Raw genomic sequence first — 22,724 nt, 5'->3', positions numbered from 1 at the left:
CCCCATCCTATGCCTCCCCATGCGCTTTCCTCCTTACCTGTTTCCCCCCTCACACTTCCACCTTCATGATCCTCCATCATGCTTTTCCTCTCCCTCATGCATACTTTCTCTCCATCATGCTTTCTTTCTCTGATGCATTCTCCCTGCCTTGTGTGTGCTCTCTCCCACCCTCACATGCACTTCTGCCTTCTCTTATACACTTCTCCCCCTCTCATACGCACTTCTACCTTTTCTCACACACTTCTCCCTTTCTTGCATGCGCTTCCACCTTCTCTCACACGCCTCTCTACCTCTCTTTTGCCTGTTTCCCTTTCCTTTGTCTTCTTCCCCTGGCTGGCACACTTCCATCTCTTTTACATGCTCTTCCTCTCCTTTGTGTGTTCCACACTCATATGCTGCCCCCACACATGCTTCCCCCCCACACACATGCACTCTCCTCCCCCTGCATGCACTTTCTCCCTCTTGCATGGGTGCTTCTTCTCACGCATGCTCCACCTCTCTCACTTGAATGTGCTTTGTCTCTCCTTTGTTTCTCTCTTGTGCACTTTTACTTTCTTGCATGTCCTTGTCTTGTGCATCCTTCTGTCTCTTGCATTTCCTTTTTCCATCTTCCTTTCACCTTATGTAGAGTTTCTCCTTTTTTGCCTGCTTTCATGTCTTACTTTTTCCATCTGTTTCACACACACACTCAAATTCATACAAACTCAAATTAAACATGTGATGGAGAGGGAAGGTACAAGCAGTCTCTTACCTGGGTCCTCTTTCCCTCTCCCAGCTACCCTATCTGATGTGTCTTTTCTTTCTCTAGCACTTCCCTCCCTCATTTTCTCTTTGCCTCTTTGCCTCTTGCTTTCAGTCTCCTTTGTATGCTCTCCTGTCTCTGACAGATTTTGCCTTTCTTGCATGCACTTTTCCTTTTTCAAGCTTGCAGTCTCCATCTTGTGCTTTCTCCTTCTTACTCACTCTCTGTCCTTCTATCTGTGTAGTTTTTCCTCTCAATCTGTAAGAGCTTCCCCCAAACATGCCCTGCTTTCTCCTTGTCTTGGACCCGCTTTTCCTCCGTCTTAGATTTGCATTTCCCCTCTCTTGGGGATTTCCTATCTGTCGGATGCACTTTGCCTCTGTCTTTAAAGTTTTCTGGAGGCCCTCCCCACACACACTCGCTATCCCTCCTCTCCTACCACCTCTCCTGATGCAAATGGTGGATGAGCCAACTAGAAGAGGAGTGCTGCTGGATCTCATCCTCACTAACAAGGAGGGTCTGGTTGAAGCAGTAAAGGTTGAGGGCTGCCTTGGCTGCGGCAGCCATGAGATGGTAGAGTTCAGGATCTCATGTGACGGGAACAGAATACCAAGCAGAATCGTAACCCTGGACTTCAGTAGGGCAAACTTTGACCTTTTCAAGAAATTGCTAGGTGAAATCCCTTGGGAAAGGGTGTTTGAAGGTAAAGGGGCCCAAGACAGTTGGTTAGCATTCAAGGACTGCTTCCACCAAGCTCAAGATCAGAGCATCCCAACACGTAGGAAGTCAGGGGAGGGAGTCAGGAGACCTGCTTGGTTAAACAGGGAACTGCTGGGCAAGCTCAAGTGGAAGAGGAAAGTTTACAGATCATGGAAGAAGGGGCTGGCCACTTGGGAAGATTATAAGGCTGTTGTCAGAGGATGTAGGGAGGCAACTAGGAAAGCTAAGGCCTCCTTAGAGTTAAACCTTGCAAGAGGGGTCAAGAACAACAGGAAGAGCTTCTTCAAATACATGGCAGATAAAACTAACACCAGAGGCAATGTAGGCCCCCTGATGAATGGGGTGGGTGCCCTGGTGACAGAAGATACAGAGAAGGCAGAATTACTGAATATCTTCTTTGTCTCTGTCTACACTGCCGGAGGCTGTCCTGAGGAGCCCCAGAGGAAGTCAGCACAATGGAGGAGTCTGCCTTGGTTGATGAGGATTGGGTTAGGGAGCAATTAAGCAATCTGGACATCCATAAATCCATGGGTCCAGATGGGATGCACCTGCGGGCACTGAGGGAGCTGGCTGAAGTTATTTCTAGGCCACTCTCCATCATCTTTGCTAAGTCGTGGGAAACGGGAGAGGTGCCACTCCAGTCTTCAAAAAGGGCAAGGTAACTATAGACTGGTCAGCCTCACCTCCATCCCTGGAAAGGTGATGGAACACCTTATCCTTGGTGCCATCTCAAGGCATATCAAGGATAAGAGGGTCATTAGGGCCAGTCAGCATGGCTTCACCAAGGGGAAGTCATGCTTAACCAACCTCATAGCCTTTTATGAAGATATAACCAGGTGGATAGATGATGGCAGAGCAGTGGATGTGGTCTATCTTGATTTCAGTAAAGCATTTGACACAGTCTCCCACATCATCCTTGCTGCAAAACTGAGGAAGTGTGGACTGGATGATCAGGTAGTGAGGTGAACTGTGAACTGGCTGAAGGAAAGAAGCCAGAGAGTCATGGTCAATGGAATGGAGTCTGGTTGGAGGCCTGTATCTAGTGGAGTCCTTCAAGGGTCGGTACTGGAACCAGTACTATTCAATATATTCATTAATGACTTGGATGAGGGAATAGAGTGCACTGTCAGCAAGTTTGCTGATGACAACAAAATGGCAGGAGTGGCTGACACACCAGAAGGCTGTGCTGCCATCCAATGAGACCTGGACAGTCTGGAGAGTTGGCCAGGGAAAAAAATTAATGAAATATAACAAGGGCAAGTGTAGAGTCTTGCACCTGGGCAGGAACTGCCTCAGCTTCCAGTATAAGCTGGGGAAGGACCTGTTAGAGAGCAGTGTAGGGGAAAGGGACCTGGGGGCCCTGGTGGACAGCAGGATGACCATGACCATGACCATCTAGTCCAATCCCCCTGCCAGGGCAGGAACACCTAGGTGAGGTTACACAGGAAGGCGTCCAGGCGGGTTTTGAATGTCTCCAGAGAAGGAGAATCCACAACCTCCCTGGGCAGCCTGTTCCAGTGTTCCGTCACCCTCACTGAGAAGTTTCTTCTCACATTTAAGTGGAACCTCTTGTGTTCCAGCTTGAACCCATTACCCCTTGTCTTACTGTTGGTCGTCACCGAGAAGAGCCTGGCTCCATCCTCGTGACACCCACCCTTTATATATTTATAAACATTGATAAGGTCACCCCTCAGTCTCCTCTTCTCCAAGCTAAAGAGACCTAGCTCCCTCAGCCTTTCCTCATAAGGGAGATGCTCCACTCCCTTAATCATCTTTGTGGCCCTGCGCTGGACTCTCTCCAGCAGTTCCCTATCCTTCTTGAACTGAGGGGCCCAGAACTGAACACAATATTCCAGATGAGGTCTCCCCAGGGCAGAGTAGAGGGGAAGGAGAACCTCTCTCAACCTACTAACCACCCCCCTTCTAATACACCCCAGGATGCCATTGGCCTTCTTGGCCACAAGGGCACAGTGCTGGCTCATGGTCTTCCTGCTGTCCACCAGGAGCCCCAGGTCCCTTTCCCCTACACTGCTCTCTAATAGGTCGTTCCTCAACCTGTACTGGAACCTGGGGTTGTTCCTGCCCAGATGCAAGACTCTACATTTTCCCTTGTTATATTTCATTAAATTTTTCCCCGCCCAACTCTCTAGCCTGTCCAGATCTCGCTGGATGGCAGCACAGCCCTCTGGCATGTCAGCCACTCCTCCCAGCTTGGTGTCATCAGCAAACTTGCTGATAGTACACTCAATTCCTTCATCGTCGTTGATGAATATATTGAACAGTATTGGTCCCAGAACTGACCCTTGAGGCACTCCACTAGATACAGGCCTCCAACCAGACTCTGCCCCATTGATCACGACTCTCTGGCTTCTCTCCTTCAGCCAGTTTGCAGTCCACCTCACTACCCGATCATCCAGTCCACACTTCCTCAGTTTTGCCGTGAGGATGCTGTGGGAGACGGTGTCAAATGCTTTGCTGAAGTCAAGGTAGACCACATCCACTGCTCTGCCATCGTCAATCCACCTTGTTACGTCTTCATAAAAGGCTATGAGGTTGGTTAAGCACGACTTCCCCTTGGTGAAGCCATGTTGACTGTCCCTGATGACCCTCTTATCCTTGATATGTCTTAAGATGGCACCAAGGATAAGGTGTTCCATCACTTTCCCAGGGATGGAGGTGAGGCTGACCGGTCTATAGTTGCCCGGGTCCTCCTTCTTGCCCCTTTTGAAGACCAGAGTGACATTTGCTTTCCTCCAGTCCTCAGGCACCTCTCCCGTTTCCCAAGACTTGGCAAAGATGATGGAGAGTGGTCCAGCAATGACTTCAGCCAGCTCCCTCAGCACCCGCGGGTGCATCCCATCTGGACCCATGGATTTATGGATGTCCAGATTGCTTAACTGGTCCCTAACCCAGTCCTCATCAACTGAGGCAAACTCCTCCATTACCCTGCCTTCCTCTGGGGCCTCAGGGGTACGGGGCTCCTCAGGACAGCCTCCGGCAGTGTAGACAGAGACAAAGAAGACATTCAGTAATTCTGCCTTCTCTGTATCTTCTGTCACCAGGGCACCCACCCCATTCATCAGGGGGCCTACATTGCCTCTGGTGTTAGTTTTATCTGCCATGTATTTGAAGAAGCTCTTCCTGTTGTCCTTGACCCCTCTCGCCAGGTTTAACTCTAAGGAGGCCTTAGCTTTCCTAGCTGCCTCTCTACATCCTCTGACAACAGCCTTATATTCTTCCCAAGTGGCCAGCCCCTCCTTCCATGATTTGTAAACCCTCCTCTTCCACTTGAGTTTGCCCAGCAGTTCCCTGTTTAACCATGCAGATCTCCTGGCTCCCTTCCTTGACTTCCTGCACGTTGGGATGCACTGATCTTGAGCTTGGTAGAAGCAGTCCCTGAATGTTAACCAACTATCTTGGGCCCCTTTACCTTCAAGCAGCCTTGCCCACGGGATTTCCTCCAGCAATTGTTTGAAAAGGCCAAAGTCGGCCCTGCTGAAGTCCAGGGTTGCAATTCTGCTTGGTATTCTGTTCCTGTCACATGAGATCCTGAACTCCACCATTTCATGGTCGCTGCAACCAAGGCAGCCCTCCACCTTTACTGCTTCAACCAGACCCTCCTTGTTAGCGAGGAAGAGATCCAGCAGCGCACCTCTCCTAGTCGGCTCCTCCACCATTTGCATCAGAAAGTTATCGTCAATGCACTGGAGGAACCTCCTAGACTGAGGCTGGCTGGCTGAGTAGTCCTTCCAGCAAACATCAGGGTAGTTAAAGTCCCCCATAACAACCAGAGCCTGTGACTGTGAGGCCATGCTCAGCTGCCCGTAGAAGGCCTCATCAACATCCTCACTCTGATCTGGTGGCCTGTAATAGACTCCCACGACAGTGTCACCCCTGCCAGCCTGCCCCTTAATTCTCACCCACAGACTCTCAACTTGCTCCTCAACTGCACCTGGACAGTACTCTATACATTGTAGTTGCTCTCTCACGTAAAGAGCAACTCCACCACCACGCTTGGCTGGCCTGTCTTTCCTGAAAAGGACATAGCCATCCATGACCACATTCCAGTCATGTGAGCTGTCCCACCATGTCTCTGTTAATGCCACCAGATCATAATCTCCTGACCGAACACAGGTTTCTAACTCCTCCTGCTTATTCCCCATGCTGCGCGCATTGGTGTACAGGCATTTCAGGGAGCGAGCCGAGTACACCAATTTCACCTGAGGGGCCTCCCGGTCTTTATGGATTCCTGCATGCTGCCCCACTGATGCAAGCCCAGCTACAACCCCATCCCCCTTCAAATCTAGTTTAAAGATTCCCCTTACTCCCATGTTTCCCCTTGCTCCCATGTTTCCCTGTCTCTACCTTGTTTCCCCCCTCTCCCTCTTGCTTTCCCACTTCTGTTCCTCTCCCTGGTGTTCTATCTCCCTTTCCCTTGTTTTCCCTCTCTCTGACATGTTTTCATGGTTGTTTTCCCTTTCTCACACAGTTCCCCTCCATCACAGGCTTTTCCTCTCTCTGCTGTCCCCTTTTCCTCCCTCCTTCACATACTCCATTTCTCCCTGTTAGATGCATTGCCTCTCTACCATATGCTTCCTCTGGGACCTCCTTTTCTTGCTCTCCGTCTTTCTTTTATCCCACTCAGATTCCCCTCACTCTCCAGTGCCTCAAGCCTCCACCCCACAAATTGCATTGAATGTGCTTTCCATGCCTCCAGTGAGCTTTCTCACACCACTCCCTCGGTGCTTCCCCTCTCTCTTCCAGCCTCTCCCGGAGCCTTCCACGCCTCTCTGCTTTCCAGTTCTCTCACACACGTTCTCTCCCTCACATCTCTCTCATGTTCTTCCCTCTCATTCTGTCTTGCTTTCTCCTCTTTTGATTTCGTTCCCCTTCTTGCCTGCTTTTCTATCCCTCACACCCAGGTGCAGGACCCTGTTGAACCTCATGAGGTTTGCATGGGCCCATTTCTTGAGCTTTTCCAGGTTCCTCTAGATGACATCCCATCCCTCAGGGGTGTCAGCTGCACTACTCAGTGTAATCTGCAAATTTGCTGAGGGTGTGCGCTCAAACCAGATATGTCATTGATGAAGATCCTAAACAGTACTGGTCCCAGTTCGGACCCCTGAGGGACACCACTTGTTACTGGGGTCCATCCAGACATTGAGCCATTGACCACTACTCTCTGGATGTGACCATCCAGCCAGTTCCTCATCCACCAAACAGTCCACCCATGAAATGAAAAGAAAAAATCACCCACAAGAAAAGGAAAAAATGACAGAGGGGAAGGGCACATAAGAGAGGAAGAGGGTGCAGTAGAGATAGGGAAGAGCATATGTGGAAGAGTACGAGACAAGGAAAGCATGCTAGAAAGGGAAGCCATATGAGGAAAGCATGAGAGCGCATGCAAGAAAGTGAGAGGGGGAAGTGTGTGAGAGAAAGAAAGGGAAAAGGTGTGAGAGATAAAGGGAAAGCAAGAATAAGAGAGCAAAAGTACAAGCATTAGTGTCAAGTGGTGTCCCTCAGGGATCCATATTGGGACCAGTACTGTTTAATATCTTCATCAGTGACATAGACATTGGGATCAAGTGCTCCCTCAGCAAGTTTGCGGATGACTCCAAGCTGAGTTGTGCAGATGACATGCCTGAGGGATGGGATGCCACCGAGAGGGACCTGGACAAGCTTGAGAAGTGGGCCCATGCAAACCTCATGAGGTTCCATGAGGCCAAGTGGAAGGTCTTGCACCTGGGTCAGGGCAATCCCCAGTATCAATTCAGGCTGAGGGTTAAGAGGTTGAGAGCAGCCCTGCCAAGAAGGACTTGGGGGTACTGGTGGATGAAAGGTTAGACATGAGCCGGCAATGTGCGCTTGCAGCCTAGAAGGCAAATCATACCTTTGGCTGCATCAAAAGCAGCGTGGCCAGCAGGTTCAGAGAGGTGCTTCTGCCCTTCTGCTCTGCTCTGGTGAGACCCCACCTGGAGTCCTGCATCCAGCTCTGGAGCCCTCAGTACAGGAAAGACAGGGACCTGTTGGAGAGAGTTCAGAGGAGCGCCACAAAAATGACCAGCAGGATGGAACACCTCTCCTATGAGGACAGGCTGAGAGAGTTGAGGTTGTTCAGCCTGGAGAAGACTCTGGGGATTCCTTGTTGCAGCCTTTCAGTACTTAAAGGGGGCCTGTAAGAAAGATGGGGACAGACTTTTTCACAGAGACTGTTGTGGTAGGACAAGGGGTAATAGTTTTAAACTAAAAGAGGGGAGATTCAGGCTAGACATGAGGAAGAAATTTTTTACAATGTGGGTGGTGAAACACTGAAACAGGTTGCCCAGGGAGGTGGTAGATTGCCCATCCCTGGTAACATTCAAGGCCAGGCTGGATGGGCTCTGAGCAACCTGATCTAGTTGAAGATGTCCCTGCTCATTGCAGGTAGGTTGGACTTTGAAAGTTCCTTCTGACCCAAACTATTCTATGATTCTTTAATTATGCTTTTCCTTTTCCCCTTGCCTGTTTTCCTCCTCTGAACATTCCCCTGCACTTCACATATGTTACATGTGCTTTTCTTACTTCTGCTTGTACATTGTCTGCCTTGCACTTTATTTTGCTAACATTCTCACTTTCCCCTCCTGTCCTACACACTTCCTCTGTTTCAGGCTTTCCCTGTATCTTATGTTTGCCTTTGGCACGCCTCCTGTCTTGCATGCTTTCCCCCTCTCTCATGCATGCTCTGTCTTTGCCTCTCTCTCATGTGTCTGCTTTCCCTGCAAATTGTGTAGTTTCCCACTCTTTTATACTCTTTCCTTTAATTGTGGGCATTTGCTATCTCTCACACATGCACACTGTCCTTTTCTCTTGCATGCACTTTTCCTTTTTCTCCTTGTTCTCCTCCTTTGTTTTGCCCTTTTCCTCTTTTTGTCATGCTCTTTCGTTCTTTCTTGCATGTGAGGGTTTTCCATCTCTCGTGCATATTCTCTTTCTTGAATGCTGTTGATTGCTGTTGTGGCTTTTTGTGTCTCTCTCTCAATTTCCCCTCTTTTGCACTCTTTCCCTCCTGTCACCGTTTAATTGCAGGGCGACAAACGGTGGCAGATGTTCTCTGTCAACCCCCTCCCCCCACAGCCTCCGCCTCTCCACCAAGGAAAGGCAATAGGAGGAAAAGAGAGAGTGACTTGCAAGTTGGAAAAAAGTTTAAAAATGCTTTACTAATGCTACTAATAAAATAGAGAAAATAACACAAAATATACAAAACCAATCTTGAATTTCCCAGCACCGCACTGCTCCAGCAGCTGCAGGGCAGGCACCTGGAAGTCCTGGGCTGGACTCCGCAGCAAACCAGAACTGGATTCAGGATTCACTGGATCCAGGCCTCAGATTAGAAGGATGACAGGCAAGGTCCTCTTCAGATGCCAGCCATGGTCGAAGAGAGCAAGACCTTTGTGATCTCCCACTTTTATAGGGTGTATGACGTGGATGGGATGGAATACTTAGTTGGTCAGTTTTAGTCACCTGTTCGGTTCGCCCCTCCTTGCAAATACACCCCTCTCACTTACAATACATGTGTTTTTATCAGCGACCTTGCATACCATTGCTTCTGTTTACAAAAAACATGTAGCCAGCTTCAGAAAAGCGCAGTTACTTAGAAGAACTTAGCTGAAAGGAAAATTCACTAAAAGAGAAACTGGTCTTGTTTTTAACAAAACCAGGACACTTCCTCTGTCACACTTTCTCATGCTTTTTCTTGCATTCTTTCCCTTTCTTACATGCTGTCGCTCCAGTGCATGTTTTTCCTCTCTTGTGCATGCCATTTCCATGTCTATTGTGTGTTTTCCTTCCAACTTGCTTGTACTTTCTCTCTCTTGCATGTTTCAATCTCTCTCATCCTTTTCCTTTCTCTCATGCACTTTCCCCCTGTTGTGGGTTAACCCCAGTCTGCAGTTAAACACCACACAGCCATTTGCTTGCTCTCCTCCCAGTGGGTTGGGGGAGAGAATCAGTAGGGCAAATGTGAGAAAACTCATGGAATTGAGATAGAGACAGGTTAATAAGTGAAGCAAAGCAGAGTATGCGGGCAAAGCAAATTAGGGAATTTATTCACTGCTTCCCATTGGCAGGCAGATGTTTAGCCACTTTCCTGGAAAGCAGGGCCTCAACATGCATAATGGTTACTTGAAAAGACACACTGTAACCACAAATATCTCCCCTTCCTCCTTTTTTCCCCAGCTGCTATTGCTGAGCACAATAAGATATTCCATTCATCGGCTGGGGTCAACTGTCCCAGCTGTGTCCCATTCCTAACTTCTTGCACACCCCCAGCCTACTTACTGGGGGGCCAGCATGAGAAACTGAGAAGGCCTTAATGATGCAAGCAATGTTCAGCAATAACTAAAGCATAGGTGTGCTATCAACATGGTTTTCATCACAAATCCAAAACACAGCACCATACTAGCTGCTGTGAAGAAAGTTAACTCCATCCCAGCCAGACTCAGTACATACTCTCAGGCTTTGGCTCTCAGGAATTCTGACATGTGCTTTCCCTGTTTTCATGCTTTTCACTCCATCTTATGCTTTCCCTCTTACTTTCTTGCATGTTCCCTCATGCTCTCTGACATTTCTCTCTTTATCTTTTTCTTGAGTTCTGGAGCTTCTCTTCCTTGCATGCAGTTTTTTCTCCCTTGTTTTCCTTCTTGTGGTGCTCTTCACCTCTCTTGCAGCACTCCCACTCACTGTCTCATGCTTCTTAATGCTGTTTGACACTCTTGCAAGCATGCTTTCTCTCTCTTTCTTACTTCTTCTCTACCCCTCTTCTGTTCTTTACATCTCTTTCATGCTTCCCTTCTCTGTCTTGCACATTCTCCCATTCTCTTGGTCTTTTCATCTCTCACATGCTTTACCTCTTCCCTGGTACGTGCTTTCCTTTTGTTGTGAGTATGCTGTAACATGTTTCCTCTCACTTTCATGCACACATTTCCTCTTTCTTGCATAAAAAAACTCTCATATGTGCTTTCCCTCTTACTTGTGGTTTCTCTCCTCCATGCCCTCTGTGCGCTTCTGCTCTTTCATATCCTTTTCCTCTCTTGTGCACTTGCTCTCTCAATCTTTCCTGCTCCTGCTTCTGCAGGCTTTTCTGCTCTCGTGCTTTTTTCTTACTGCATGACTTTTTTCCTGTCTCATGTACTTTTCCTATCCCTTGCAGTTTCCCTCTCTGTTTTACTCTCACTCTGTCATTCTTTCTCTCTTGCTCTTTCCTCCATCTTAGTTTCTCAAACTTTATCACTTTCTCTCACATGTTTTTCTACTCTTGTGCTTGCACCTTTCCCTCCCCATGCTTTTTGTCTTGCGTGCTTTCTCAATTTCAAGTGCCTTTTTTCTTATGTCTCTCTTGCTTTCCTTCTTACACAAGCTTTCTCTCTTGTGCACATTCTGCTCTGTTACTCTTTTTTTGCTGCTCTCTTGCTCTTCCATATTTCTTGAAGTCTTGAGCTTTGGCTCTCTTTTGTGTGCTTTGCCTCCCCCTCCCACTCATGTCTCTTCTTTGCCTACACTGCCCCTCTCTCATGGTTTCCCTCTGTACTGCATGCTTTCCTTGTCTCATTCGTTCATGTTTTCCCTTGCTTGCTTTTTCTTGTGTGTCGTTTTCCTCTTTTGCATGCTTTCCCTTTTGGGAGGGCATTTCCCATCTCTCCCTCACATGCTTCTAGCCTCCCTTGCATATTTTTTTCTTCTCACTGTCTTGTGCTTTTCCGTTCTCACCAATGTGTTTTCTATTTCTCTCTGTCTTCCTCCCGCCCCCTTCTCTCAAATGCTTTCCCTGTCTTGCACACTTGTAGTTTTCTGTCTTGCCTGTGTTCTTTACCCAGGAAAGAGTACACCTGTCCAAGCCATGAGCAGCCAGTTTCTCCAGGACAATGCTAGAGGAAACTGTGTCAAAGGCTTTACTAAAGTCTAGGTAGACAACATCCACAGCCTTTCCTTCATCCATTAAGTGAGTCACCTTGTCATAGAAAGAGATCAGGTTAGTCAAGCAGGACCTGCTTTTCATAAACCCATGTTGATTGGGCTTGATCACTTGGTTATCCTGTATGTGCCGCATGATGGCAATCAGGATGATCTGTTCCATGACCTTTTCTGCCACCAAGGTCAGACTTGACAGGCCTGTAATTCCCTGGATCCTCTTTTCCGGCCCTTCCCGTAGATGGGTGTCACATTTCCTAATCTTGCTCCGTATCTCCCTCTCTCTCCTGTGTGCCCTCTGTTCCTGTCTCTGCCCTTTTCTCTCTCCCCCTCTTTCATCCTGCTTGTTCCTGTATCTCACACCCTGCTCACACTCCCTTTCTTTTACTTCTGCTTTGCTTATTTTCTCTCTCTCACTTCTGCTTCATCACTCTAGCTTGCCCTCCCCCTCCTGCAGTCTAAGCTCTCTGCTCTTCTCTGTCCTTTTTGTTCTCAATCTCTCCCTTTTCCTCACTATCGCCCTCATTCTTTCTGTCTCCTTTTCTCTGTTTCCCTATCTTTTGTTCAATAGGCGATGTCCACATTTTCCTCAGAGCTGTCGTCTTAGGTTCCTTGGCCACTGAACATACTCAAACTGCTAAGTAACATCTGTAATTTTCTGAAAGTTGTATCCTTGTCTGTTTACTTTGCATTTGCTGTGTCAGTGTCAAGATTAACATTACAGTATCACCAAAGCTATGGCATAAAAAATCCTATGCTGATTTTTCAGCATTCTCCTCAGCTGGACTCTGATGACGAAGAGGGTCTACAGCTAATATAGTCTTGCACTTAATTTCTTGCCAATGTGGAACCATTTTTTTTTGTAGAACTACAGAATACCAGGTTAGAAGAGACCACAAAAATGATCTGGTCGAACGTTTCTTGGCAAAAGCATGGTCTAGACGAGATGGTCCAGCACCCTATCCAGCTGAATCTCAGAAGTGTCCAGTGTTGGGGAATCCACCACTTCCCTGGGGAAATTATTCCAATAGCTAATTGTTCTCATTGTGAAAAATTCCCTTCTTGTGTCCAACTGGAGTCTCCCTGGAGGAACTTGTACCCATTACCCTTCATCTTTCCCATGTGACTCCTTGTAAAAAGGGAGTCTCCATCTTCTTTGTGGCCACCGTTTCAGTACTGGAACATGATGATAAGGCCTGCCCTAAGCCTTCTTTTCTCCAGGATGAAGAAACCCATTTCTCTCAGCCTTTCCTCACATGGTGGCTTCCTAGTCCTTTGATTGTCTGTGTGGCACTTCTCTGGAACCTCTCCAGCCTGCCCACATCTTTTTTGTATAGCAGGGACCAAAGCTGAACACAGTATTCCAGGTGTGGCCTGACAAGTGTTGAGTGGGATAATGACTTCTCTATGTGTGAAGAAACTTGTGGGCAATATTCTGATACACTGCAGGAAGTATATACAGTGCACTGAAGATATTCTCTCCTCTTTCCCTGCAGTACTTTGGGTATTCCTTCCTCTTAACTCTGAAACAGAAATATTCAGATGGAAGCATAGTACCAACTTTACTTCTTTCTACAATTAGTAATGGCTGCATGATGATGCTGCTTCCTCAGAGATTTATATTACTGCTCAAGCAGGATCAGAGCCATTCAGAGGGGCACTTCTGTAAAGAGGACCATATTGTTAGACTTTTGCTTACATACTTTTTTGTAGAAATGTCTCTAGATGTAATCTGTACTTTCTGCTACTAATGGCCTTGCCTTACTGTTCTTACTTGTGGGATTTTTTCTTTTTCACCATTCAGTTTCTGTCCTTCACTGTTCTGTGGCCAACATAATTGATTTCTTTGTTCTGGTAGCTGTGGATAAGGCCTGTACATGAGATACTGTCCTGCTGCATTTATCTAGGATTTTTTGTCGTCTTTTCTCACATATTTTCTTGAAGTGCACAAGTTCTTCTCAAATGTGTATTTTATTGGAGCAGCAGGAGTAATTTGAGGAGAGAGCTGTTATTTTATTTAAGTCACAAGTTTAAAAATAGTTACTGTAATGGAAAAATACAAGAAAGAATTGACTCTGCCCTCAGTGCAGAAGAGCAAACATTGCTTCACAGCCCAGGTTGGAAGGGACCTGGAAAGGTCATCCAGTCCAACCTTTCATGGGAAAGGAGGCCTTGAAGAGATCATCTAGCATCCTGTCCAGTTACATCTTGAACGCTTCCAGTAATGGGGACTCTACCACATCCCTGGCAAAGTTATTCCAGTGATTACTTGTTCTCATTGTAAAAAATTTCTTTCTTATACTGAGATGAAACCTGCCCTGGGGCAATTTGTACCTGTTGCCCCTTGTCTTCTCCATGTGGTACTTGGTGAAGAGAGAAGCTCCATCCTCTTTGTAGCCACCCTTTAAGTGCTGGAATACTATGATGAAGTCTTTCTGAGGCTTGTCTTCTCCAGGGAGAAGAGACCTAACTCCTGCAGTCTTACCTTGTGGGGTGGGATCTCCAGCCCTTTGATTATCTCTGGCCCTCCTTTGAACCCTCTGTGGTCTGTCCACATCTTTTTTGAATTGTGGGGACCAGAACTGAACACAGTACTCCAGGTGTGGCCTGGCAAGCACTGAGTAGAGTGAGATGATCACATCTCTATCTCTGCTAGTAGTGCCCCTGCAGATGCAACCCAGGACCTGATGACCTTTGTTACTGCAGTGGCACTCTGCTGACTCATGTTCAGCTTGTTGTTCACCAGGATCCCTGGGTCGCTTTCAGCGAGGCTATTCCCCAGCCACACAGATTGTAACCTGTACTGAGCCCTTTAGTTATTCTGTCACAGGTGCAGGACTTTGCACTTGTCGTTGTTAAACGTCATACGTCCTTGTTGGCTCACTCTTCCAGCCTGTCCATGTCTCTCTGTAAGATGTCTTTCTGACATGTCCACCTCACCACCCAGTTTAGTGTCATCAGCAAACTTGGTGAGAGTGCTTTCAATCCTGTCATCCAGACCATTTATGAAGACGTTGAACAGCTTGGGGCCCAGTATCAATCATACCTGGGGGACCCTACTTATGACAGGCTACCAGCCTGCTAAAAAATATGGATCACCACCCTTTGCATGTGGCCACCCATACTTAAATAATCTCCTACCCATTACTTAAATAACGTGTGCCTTGCCTCTCCAGAGATGCCTAGTGACACTATGTGTCCTGTTAGACCGGTATATTCTAAACTGGTAAATGTGAATTTAATTAAATAACATGGTAACAGTGTATTTTAAGTCTCTTCAGAGCCTACCTGTCCAGAACAATTGTTGGATGCAATTTTTCTTTACACCTTTAGCTAAGATGATGAAGAAGAGCTGTTTGTTTACAAAGATTGGCAGGAAAACCTGGAGATGCACCTTCACAGGAAATCAAGCTATAAATCATGTATGATGCTGATGTAAAATCCTTCAGGCATTTTTCAACCGCAAGTCTTCAGAAGTGCTAAGTGGATTGTAGAAGAATACTTGCAGAAAATGATGGTCTTTGAAATAATTTTGATTTGTTTTCCTTGTTAGGAATTTCAGTTATTTGGTTGTATCTTGTTGTTTTGAAGTCTGGGCCAGTGTGAACAGGAATAGACTGATATAACTTTTTTGTTTTCTTGGAGCTGAATAACACACACAGTGTGAATAGCACACACTGAGATCTGACCTGAACAGAACCTTACAGGAAAGCTTGAGGCAGTGATAACAGGCAGGAACAGTCACTGCATATATACCAGTATGGGCCACCACAGAAGTAGTGAGGAAAAACGTATCAAGCAGAACACTTGGGATTTCACGCAAATTCTATCTTTGAAGAATCACTGGTAGCCATTGTAGCTTACATGGACAAAGCTGGTTTCCTGAGTCAAAGGTACCTACTGAAAAGGTACCTTCACTGTGGTGAAGAAATGTAGAGACTACAAGGCCATGTTGCCTAGGGTGCAGTTTAGCCATCTCTTTGCCTGCAGTACTGAAATAGACATGGATGTTTGAGCTTATGAAGTGTTTTCTCTTTTGTATAAGGGAAGCGGAAAAGCTCAGAGTTTCCAGTCCTTTGTAAGGTGATTGCCACAGGACCAGTATTTGGGGAAATGGGCACACACAGAGGATGAGCTGGATCTAGTCGACATCTTTCCAGTTAAGTAGCCAAGATTTTTAGAAGCCTTTTACTAAAGGTAGAGTTGATTTCTTGCCCTAAGCAGTTAAATGATGATGGCAGCTATTCAGAGTGGCTGTCCAGACTTTCTGGCCCAATGCAAGCATAACTGGATTCCTACTTGAAATCTAATATAAATCTTTGTTAGCTATCCAGTTTAGGGAGTTCCTCTAGAACTCTTCTCAGGGGCCAAGCCTGACTGAAGAAGGGAATAAGGAAATCTAAAACTTAATCAATATATGCCCTGTGTTTTAGACAGAGCTCTGTTCTAAGCAGGTTAGCTAGCAGTGGATGCCAGTGAGAGGAGTTATCTCTGCTGGGTGACTGAGACTACTTCATCTCCTGACAGGAAGATCCCAGCACAACTGATAAAGCCAGCAGTGAAAACAGGCAAAACAGTTGATATGATCCTATTTTTCCAGCTCTTGCTGCCAAAATTAAGAGACTTGAAGTTTTAGGTCTTAACAGCCTTTTGCAGCTAAGTCTTTGTGAGAACCTGCTGAACACCATACTACAGTCCACACATACTGCCATCCACTGTAATTTACTGCCACAGGCACTTGACCTTGCTCAGTTAGTTGTATTTTTTTCCACCTTTCTTACTGGGAAAGAGGATGCACAGGAAAATCAATGGTCATCCCCAAGTTCCTTCATTTCCATGGCTGTAGAATATACTTGACAAATGTTTTAGCTTGCTGGCAACTGCCTTTTTTGACATCTGTACATTGATAGAGTTTGGCATCAAAAGTTTTGAATCTATTGAATTAATTTTGTTCTGATTGAGTCTATACCAGAGTTGATAATGTAAATTTCCAAAGTACTCCTGGTTCCCTTGGATCTGCTAAAAATATAAAGAGCTTCTCCATGACAAAGCGAGATTGTGTGCTGTAATCTAAAACAGCACTGTAAAAATTGCACTAGGTGAGAGCAGGGCATGTAGGAGAGACATAACAAATTTGTTCTTGCTGCTAAACTAGTTGATATTTGCTTAGGTTAGAGGAATTTCTTATAGATTGCAGATACTCTGTCACTGACATTTGGAGTGCTATCAGGTTTGATTTTGACTGTAACCCTTAATTAGTATATACAGGACAGATAAATGAAGCACCAACTATTTTTCAGAGAGCACTAAACAGGGACATCTTACAAACTGAAACTGCAGAAAGCCTAGGAAAAAAAAGTGCCACTGATACAGTAAAAAATGATAATACAGTAAAAATTGTCTTCAAATGTGCACATTCAGTATTCCCAAAAGAGATAATCTAGGCAATGATATTCAGCTAGAAAAGAGGAGATAGAGGGGCAGAAATGCGGGAGGATAACTGTCACTGAAAGGATTCAGCACATTTCAGACTGAAACCTTCCAGACATGACCTCTCTCCTCAAGTCCCAGAAAAATTACATTCCTGGGGTAGTCCGTATTAATACACTTGCATATTTCTAAAATACTTATTTAATTTGATGAGTTAGAACATGGGTTGGAACAACATAAAGCAGTGTATTTTTAAATTATTTGTGGAAGCATTTGTAGGGCTGTCTGTGGAGAGTTTTGCTCAATTTTGAAACTACAAAACTTGTGCCACCATCTGTCAAGAATTCTATGTAATTGGGAGACACGCTTTTTTTCTTTCATGTTCCTGGCATTGTAGTTTTTTCATTTTAAAAACTCTGTATTACCCATTGTAATAGTACCTCAGATGGATTCAGAGGTGAAAGATTTGTTGACAAAACATTGGCAATTAGGATTTAGGAGATCAAAAGAAGCAGAAAATCTATTAATAGCACAATTTCATGGCCATATTTTTCTACATAATAAATATTCAATTAAAAAAGAAGGTTTTTGTTGAAAGCCAATATGGGCTCTAAACTATACTTAATGTTTGCAGTCTAAATATGGCACGTTCAGTGATGTGAATCTGTAGTGTTCTTTGCTTCAAAAGTCTCCGAAGGCATTATTTTTTCTAGATCTAGAAATCTTCAGCATCAATCTCGCGTGAAGATTGGATATGCTTTGTCATCTTTAACACATTCGGATTTCTCCTTAAAGTCCCATTGTCCTTCCCCTCACGACCCTCCGCAAGCTAATTTGCTAAATGAGCTCAGTATGAGAGGCTGGGTGATTATATTTTTACTCCTGCGTTATGCAGAGTGTTGGGCTGGCTCTGTTAGAACATGGAGGTTGTGTTTACAGTTTACATCCCTCTGTGCTCTTCTCCTTTAAATAAGAAAAGGCATTAACTGCTGCAGAGATGGTTCAGTATGGAGACAGGTTGATGCTTTTAAGATGTGTCCTGTAATCTTCTGTTGTTTTCACTGAAGCAGCACTTGAGAGGTTGCAAGGTTATTCATTACTGCATGATCCAGCTCATAAACGGTAGGATACAAGAGTGGCATGCCACAGCCAGCTTTCTGTGCTCTCCTAGAGACTTCTTTTGCAATAACTCGGGAGCCAGCTGAACTACCTGGATTGTCTTGGTCACATTATCAGCAGGAACTGATAACTGAGAGCCGGCCACTGTGTTCCTGGTGGCATAGCAAAGCCCTGTACCCTGCTGTCACTCTGTGTGTGTAGAATTAGCAGAAGGAGCACACAAAGTCGTTGTTCTTAGCTATTCGGCAAACTGGGTGCCCAGCAGAAGCTAGAAGAAAGAATGGTGCTGTGCTCAAAGAACCATGTCATAGCCTTAGCATCGCAACAGCCAAGTAGGTCTAATTGCTTGTGCTGAGCCATTCCAGTGCTGTTTCTGCAACAGCATGCATGTCAACTGTTATACCAGCTCCAAAATAAACCAAATTATCCTGCTATTTGACCTCATTAACAGTTTACCTTTGTGGGTACAGTGTACTTCTGTTGCCTTCTCTAAATTGCACCACTGCATTATACTGTGAAACTGTCCAAGAATTTCCTCTGCAGGTAGGTGTCTGTGTTTTGTTGAGAGATGAGGCAAGTGCTGGGACCTTTAGGAAGTAAAGGTATTATAGAAGCAGAAAACAGTTCATTATTTTTACTATATCAGAATACAGAAAGAATTGTACCATTTACTTATTGACTTGGGGTTTCTTTGCTAGTAATCATAATGTGAAAATACAGAGTTTAGATGTTACTAGTAAAGATTACTGTGTGTTCTCATTCCAGTATAAAATGCAAGTACCTGAAACATTGTTTAGCTAAGTTTTGGGGCAAAGAAGTGAACAGAGACTTTTATTGAAAATAATACTCCAGCCACTTTCTTAATATTTTAAAAAGTAGCCATTTATACATTTTTTTAACACCATGGATTTACAATTAGGAACCTTCTCATAATAGGGTACTAAATATGTTGTTAGGTGCGCACTAACTAGGCAAAAAATAAGAACAAATTTAAATTTAAAATGTAGGGCTCTTGGAAGACCTGGATAGGTAAGTTTGTGGACACTCTCACTTCTCTGTTTTAGGATTGCCTTGAAAATCCTATCACTCTGCCTAATGAATGTGATAGCCACAACCACTGCTAGCCTTCATCCAGCTGGTCTATCAAGTGCATTTTTTTACTCTAGAAAATGATTTTTAAGTTGCCTGTTTGCCCATCTGACTCATAAAACATTTCCTCTGTTTATTCAATTGTATCATCCAGCTACTACAAATACTACTTTTACTCGTATCAGCATGAAAACAGCTAAGAGTGAACTGCAGTTTGTTTAATCCTTGTCAACAAAATCAGTTATTAAGCATACAGCTGGTTATTTACACAAGCTCACTGAAGACTAAGATAGTTATGCAGAAGCAGGAAGCAGCCTAGTTCGCTCCCAGATCACTGTTTCCTTGGCTAAGTAGCAAGGGAAATTGTTTTCTGTGGACTGAATTTGTATTTTGCAATCATTCACACCTGCTGTTGTTATATGATTTTTCAGCTCTGCTTTCATGACTTGTTCTTCCTACCTCTGAAAGCCTTGGGAAATTTTCTCTTGACTTTGCTGGAAAACAGGACTGTATCCTAATTATTTTGATTTAAATAATAAGTTATTTAATGCTTGATCTAAAATACTGCGTTCTGTAGCTTACTTAGTCATAACTGACTAATTTACATCTCACAGAAGTGCTCATCATCTTAAACTTTTATTACTTGGAACAAGATTAGAATTAAAAACTGGGAGGAGCAGAACAGATTCTCAGATCAGGATTTTAGTGTAAGTTGCTTCTGCTTTTTGCCAATGTGTTCTTTTGGGAACCAATGATGTAAAATATTTTGATGCTGAGAGGAAAATGTTCTGCTGATTATTCCAGTGAAATAGCTTTACTCCTTCATTTTGTTTGAAAAAGTAAGCATCTGAATTTGGTGTGAATAAGTCTCTGCAGATGTGGTTTGGGGAAAGTGGACATGTGCCAACCCAGCATCATTGCCGTGAATTGGCACCTCAGGGGAGGAAAACAATCCAAGTGCAGAAAACCCTTTCACTTCCATTTTCATATGACTCCTGTCACCCACCAGAATACCTCAGTGTGGCAGATTCAGGCTGCATAGGTTACATGTGGGGCAGACATTTTTTTCAATACAGTGGGTCCAGCTGAACTATGCTGCTGCGACAGGAATGCAATGTATTGCTCATGTAAGCCTAAGAACAAGGTATTCTCTGGAGATTCTTATGTTAGCTAGCTTTGCGAAGTTTTCCAATAGCACAATTTTTATGTAGCTTTGTACAGTGTTACTGGCTATGGGCAGCACTGTACTCTGGCAAGTTTTATGCACTTTTCAAGGGGAACAGACTCCATCTGATTATCCTTGTGCAGGTTGGGCAGATTTGTGAAGAGTACTGAAGTATTTCTTCTCTGCCTCTTACCATCCAGATTCTGTGGAAAGGCACTGGAAGGCCAACAAGAGACAGAGCTATCTTGAAACCACTTAATGGAGACTTTAATAATTGGAACAGAGTATATTAAAGCACAGAACCTTTTAAGTGTTAGGTGAACTATGAGGTGCCTTTAGTTCAGTCAGAGTTGCTGTGCTTACGCTTACCACACTTGCACGTTATAGGAGATATAAAGGTAATAAGGACAAGCTTTATTAGTTATATCATTGCCTCAATCAGTTTTCTAACACAAAGTGGAGATCTGCGAGTATTCATTGTGTTGTGAAATAATACTAAAGAGTGGAGGAACCCTGATGTCTTCACTCGGTTTGCCTGAGAATTAACTCCTCTGTTTTTGTTACCAGGAATTCAGTGGCAGTGAGTCATGGCTCTTTCTGCTACGCTCTAATGCGTTCGATTCCAGTTGCCATCTACATCGTTTTGGTAACAGGCCTGCGTTACCACCTGTTCATATGGAGCGTCTTCTCACCAAAACTGCTTTATGAGGGAGTGCATGTGTTCATCACAACGGCGATCTGCCTGTTCTTCACAGCCATGGATCAGAACCACTCTCACAAAGTACAAGATTGAAAATAAGTGTGCAGTACACAGTTCTGCGTTGCAGTGTCCAGTGTATCACAGCACTGGAAGAAGGAAAAAAATGACTTTAAATTGTTGTGCAGAATTTGAAGAGTATCCTCGTTTATTTTAGTCGAGATCAGGATTTGAAGAGCCTGTTCTGTTCTAAAACTGGGTTTGCTTTAAAAATGTTGAATTGAAATAATCTTTTTTTAATGAATAACTTTTGTTCTATAGCTGTCATTATAACACTCTCTAAATAACAGAATGGAAATATTACATGATTTGAATTTTAAAATGTATATCTTTATATAAATATAGACCAGTGCCTCATGGGCACTGGAAAAATCTTTTGGACGTACAATTATTTCACCTTCTTAGACTACAGAATTCTAAGCATATGCAGGATTTCTTGGTGCTGCTCACAAAATCTTATATTCATTAGGCTTGGAGGGTTTGTTTGTTTTGTTGCTAGGTTGTGCATTTAAATTATTATTAAATTATTGAATTATTATAAAATATCCCAGGTAAGAGATTTTGTTTGGTTTGCATAGGCAGCATTTCTATTTAAAGGCAGTATTTTCTTTGTAAGACGAGCGCAATCATGATCTGTAATGGATTTTGATCTGCAGTTCAGGCACTGGATAAGGAGCACTAGTGGGCTAACAAAGTAATGAATCTTCTGTGGAGACCATCCACTGCTAAAGTGTTGTTTCTTTTTATTAATGTATGAATGTTAAATCAGGTTGGTGCCAGCTGCTATGAGCCATGAATAAGAGAATAGTTTAATGGGCCAAGTTACCAGCAGAATAAAAGGTGTATTTGCATCACCTTCCCCCTAGAGACCTGTCTAGCCACCTCACTTGAGTGTGCTATAATTAAAACCTAGCAATGTTGTTTTCCTTGCTTCTGTCAAGAAAATATACATTCTTGACTATCCTGAGTATTAGTATTCTTTATGTGTGCCTCACATTTTCATCCATGTTAGCAGCCAACAGGAGTAAATCTAAATGTAGTAGAGATGTAGAAGAAGAGAAACATAGAGGGAACTTTATAAAGCTGAAAATAAAAAGCTTTAAAGCCCTGTGTAGCTGACAGTGTATTTTCAAGGATCACTGATACACCTTCCATGTTTCAGGTAGAGCAAATCTGAGCTTTTAGTTTTCTCTGCATTAATAATAGGCTATCTTGATCGCTAGTAATTTTTTTAAACTGTAAAACCACAAAATTTTCAGTAACTTGGCCATATATTGCTGTTCACCCAGAGAATAGACTACTGGATCTTAATGTCATTCACTGTGACCTGTTGGAAGTTTGAAAATTAAATATTTTAAATAAATTGTTTTTCACTGCAAACTATGGAATATTTAAAATAGTTTGTGCATGTTGTACACATTTACCATTTCCGTCATTCTCAGTATTTTTCTAGTTATCTGTTGCCTGGCAACCATATGGGGGTTATCAATATCTTCTCTGGTGGCTTACTTGGTTAATTCCTAAGCAATCCTCCCTAATGTTCATATAGAGTATGTTTATAAAAGATTTGACTCAGAGACAGAGTGCTAATAAAGAGACAGGAGGGGTGGAGGGAAGTTGCTTCTGGGGTACAGAATCCTGAAACAATTTGGGGTGACATTCACAAGATCTTTTATTCCATCCTTCTGATATTTTTTGCTTCTAATGTATCTCAGACATTTTATCAAACAGTGGAATCTAAACTATTGTGTGTGTAT

At 44.2% G+C, this 22,724-nt stretch overlaps 1 protein-coding gene across 1 annotated transcript in view; it reads left to right on the top strand.

The window, feature by feature from the left end:
- Positions 1-22,330, top strand: part of PIGG (phosphatidylinositol glycan anchor biosynthesis class G (EMM blood group)) — an 86,728-nt gene extending 64,398 nt beyond the window's left edge. Inside the window, exon 13 of the mRNA XM_065657455.1 lies at positions 20,778-22,330. Coding sequence (XP_065513527.1) covers positions 20,778-21,003 — 226 coding nt within the window. The 3' untranslated portion in view covers positions 21,004-22,330. The remainder of the gene's footprint in view (positions 1-20,777) is intronic.
- The last annotated feature ends 394 nt before the right edge of the window (positions 22,331-22,724 follow it).

Source organism: Caloenas nicobarica, chromosome Z, assembly GCF_036013445.1.
Source record: "Caloenas nicobarica isolate bCalNic1 chromosome Z, bCalNic1.hap1, whole genome shotgun sequence".
NCBI classification, from domain to species: Eukaryota; Metazoa; Chordata; class Aves; order Columbiformes; family Columbidae; genus Caloenas; species Caloenas nicobarica.
The sequence above is the reverse complement of the archived record's forward strand: the minus strand, read 5'-3'. Positions and strand labels throughout refer to the sequence as shown.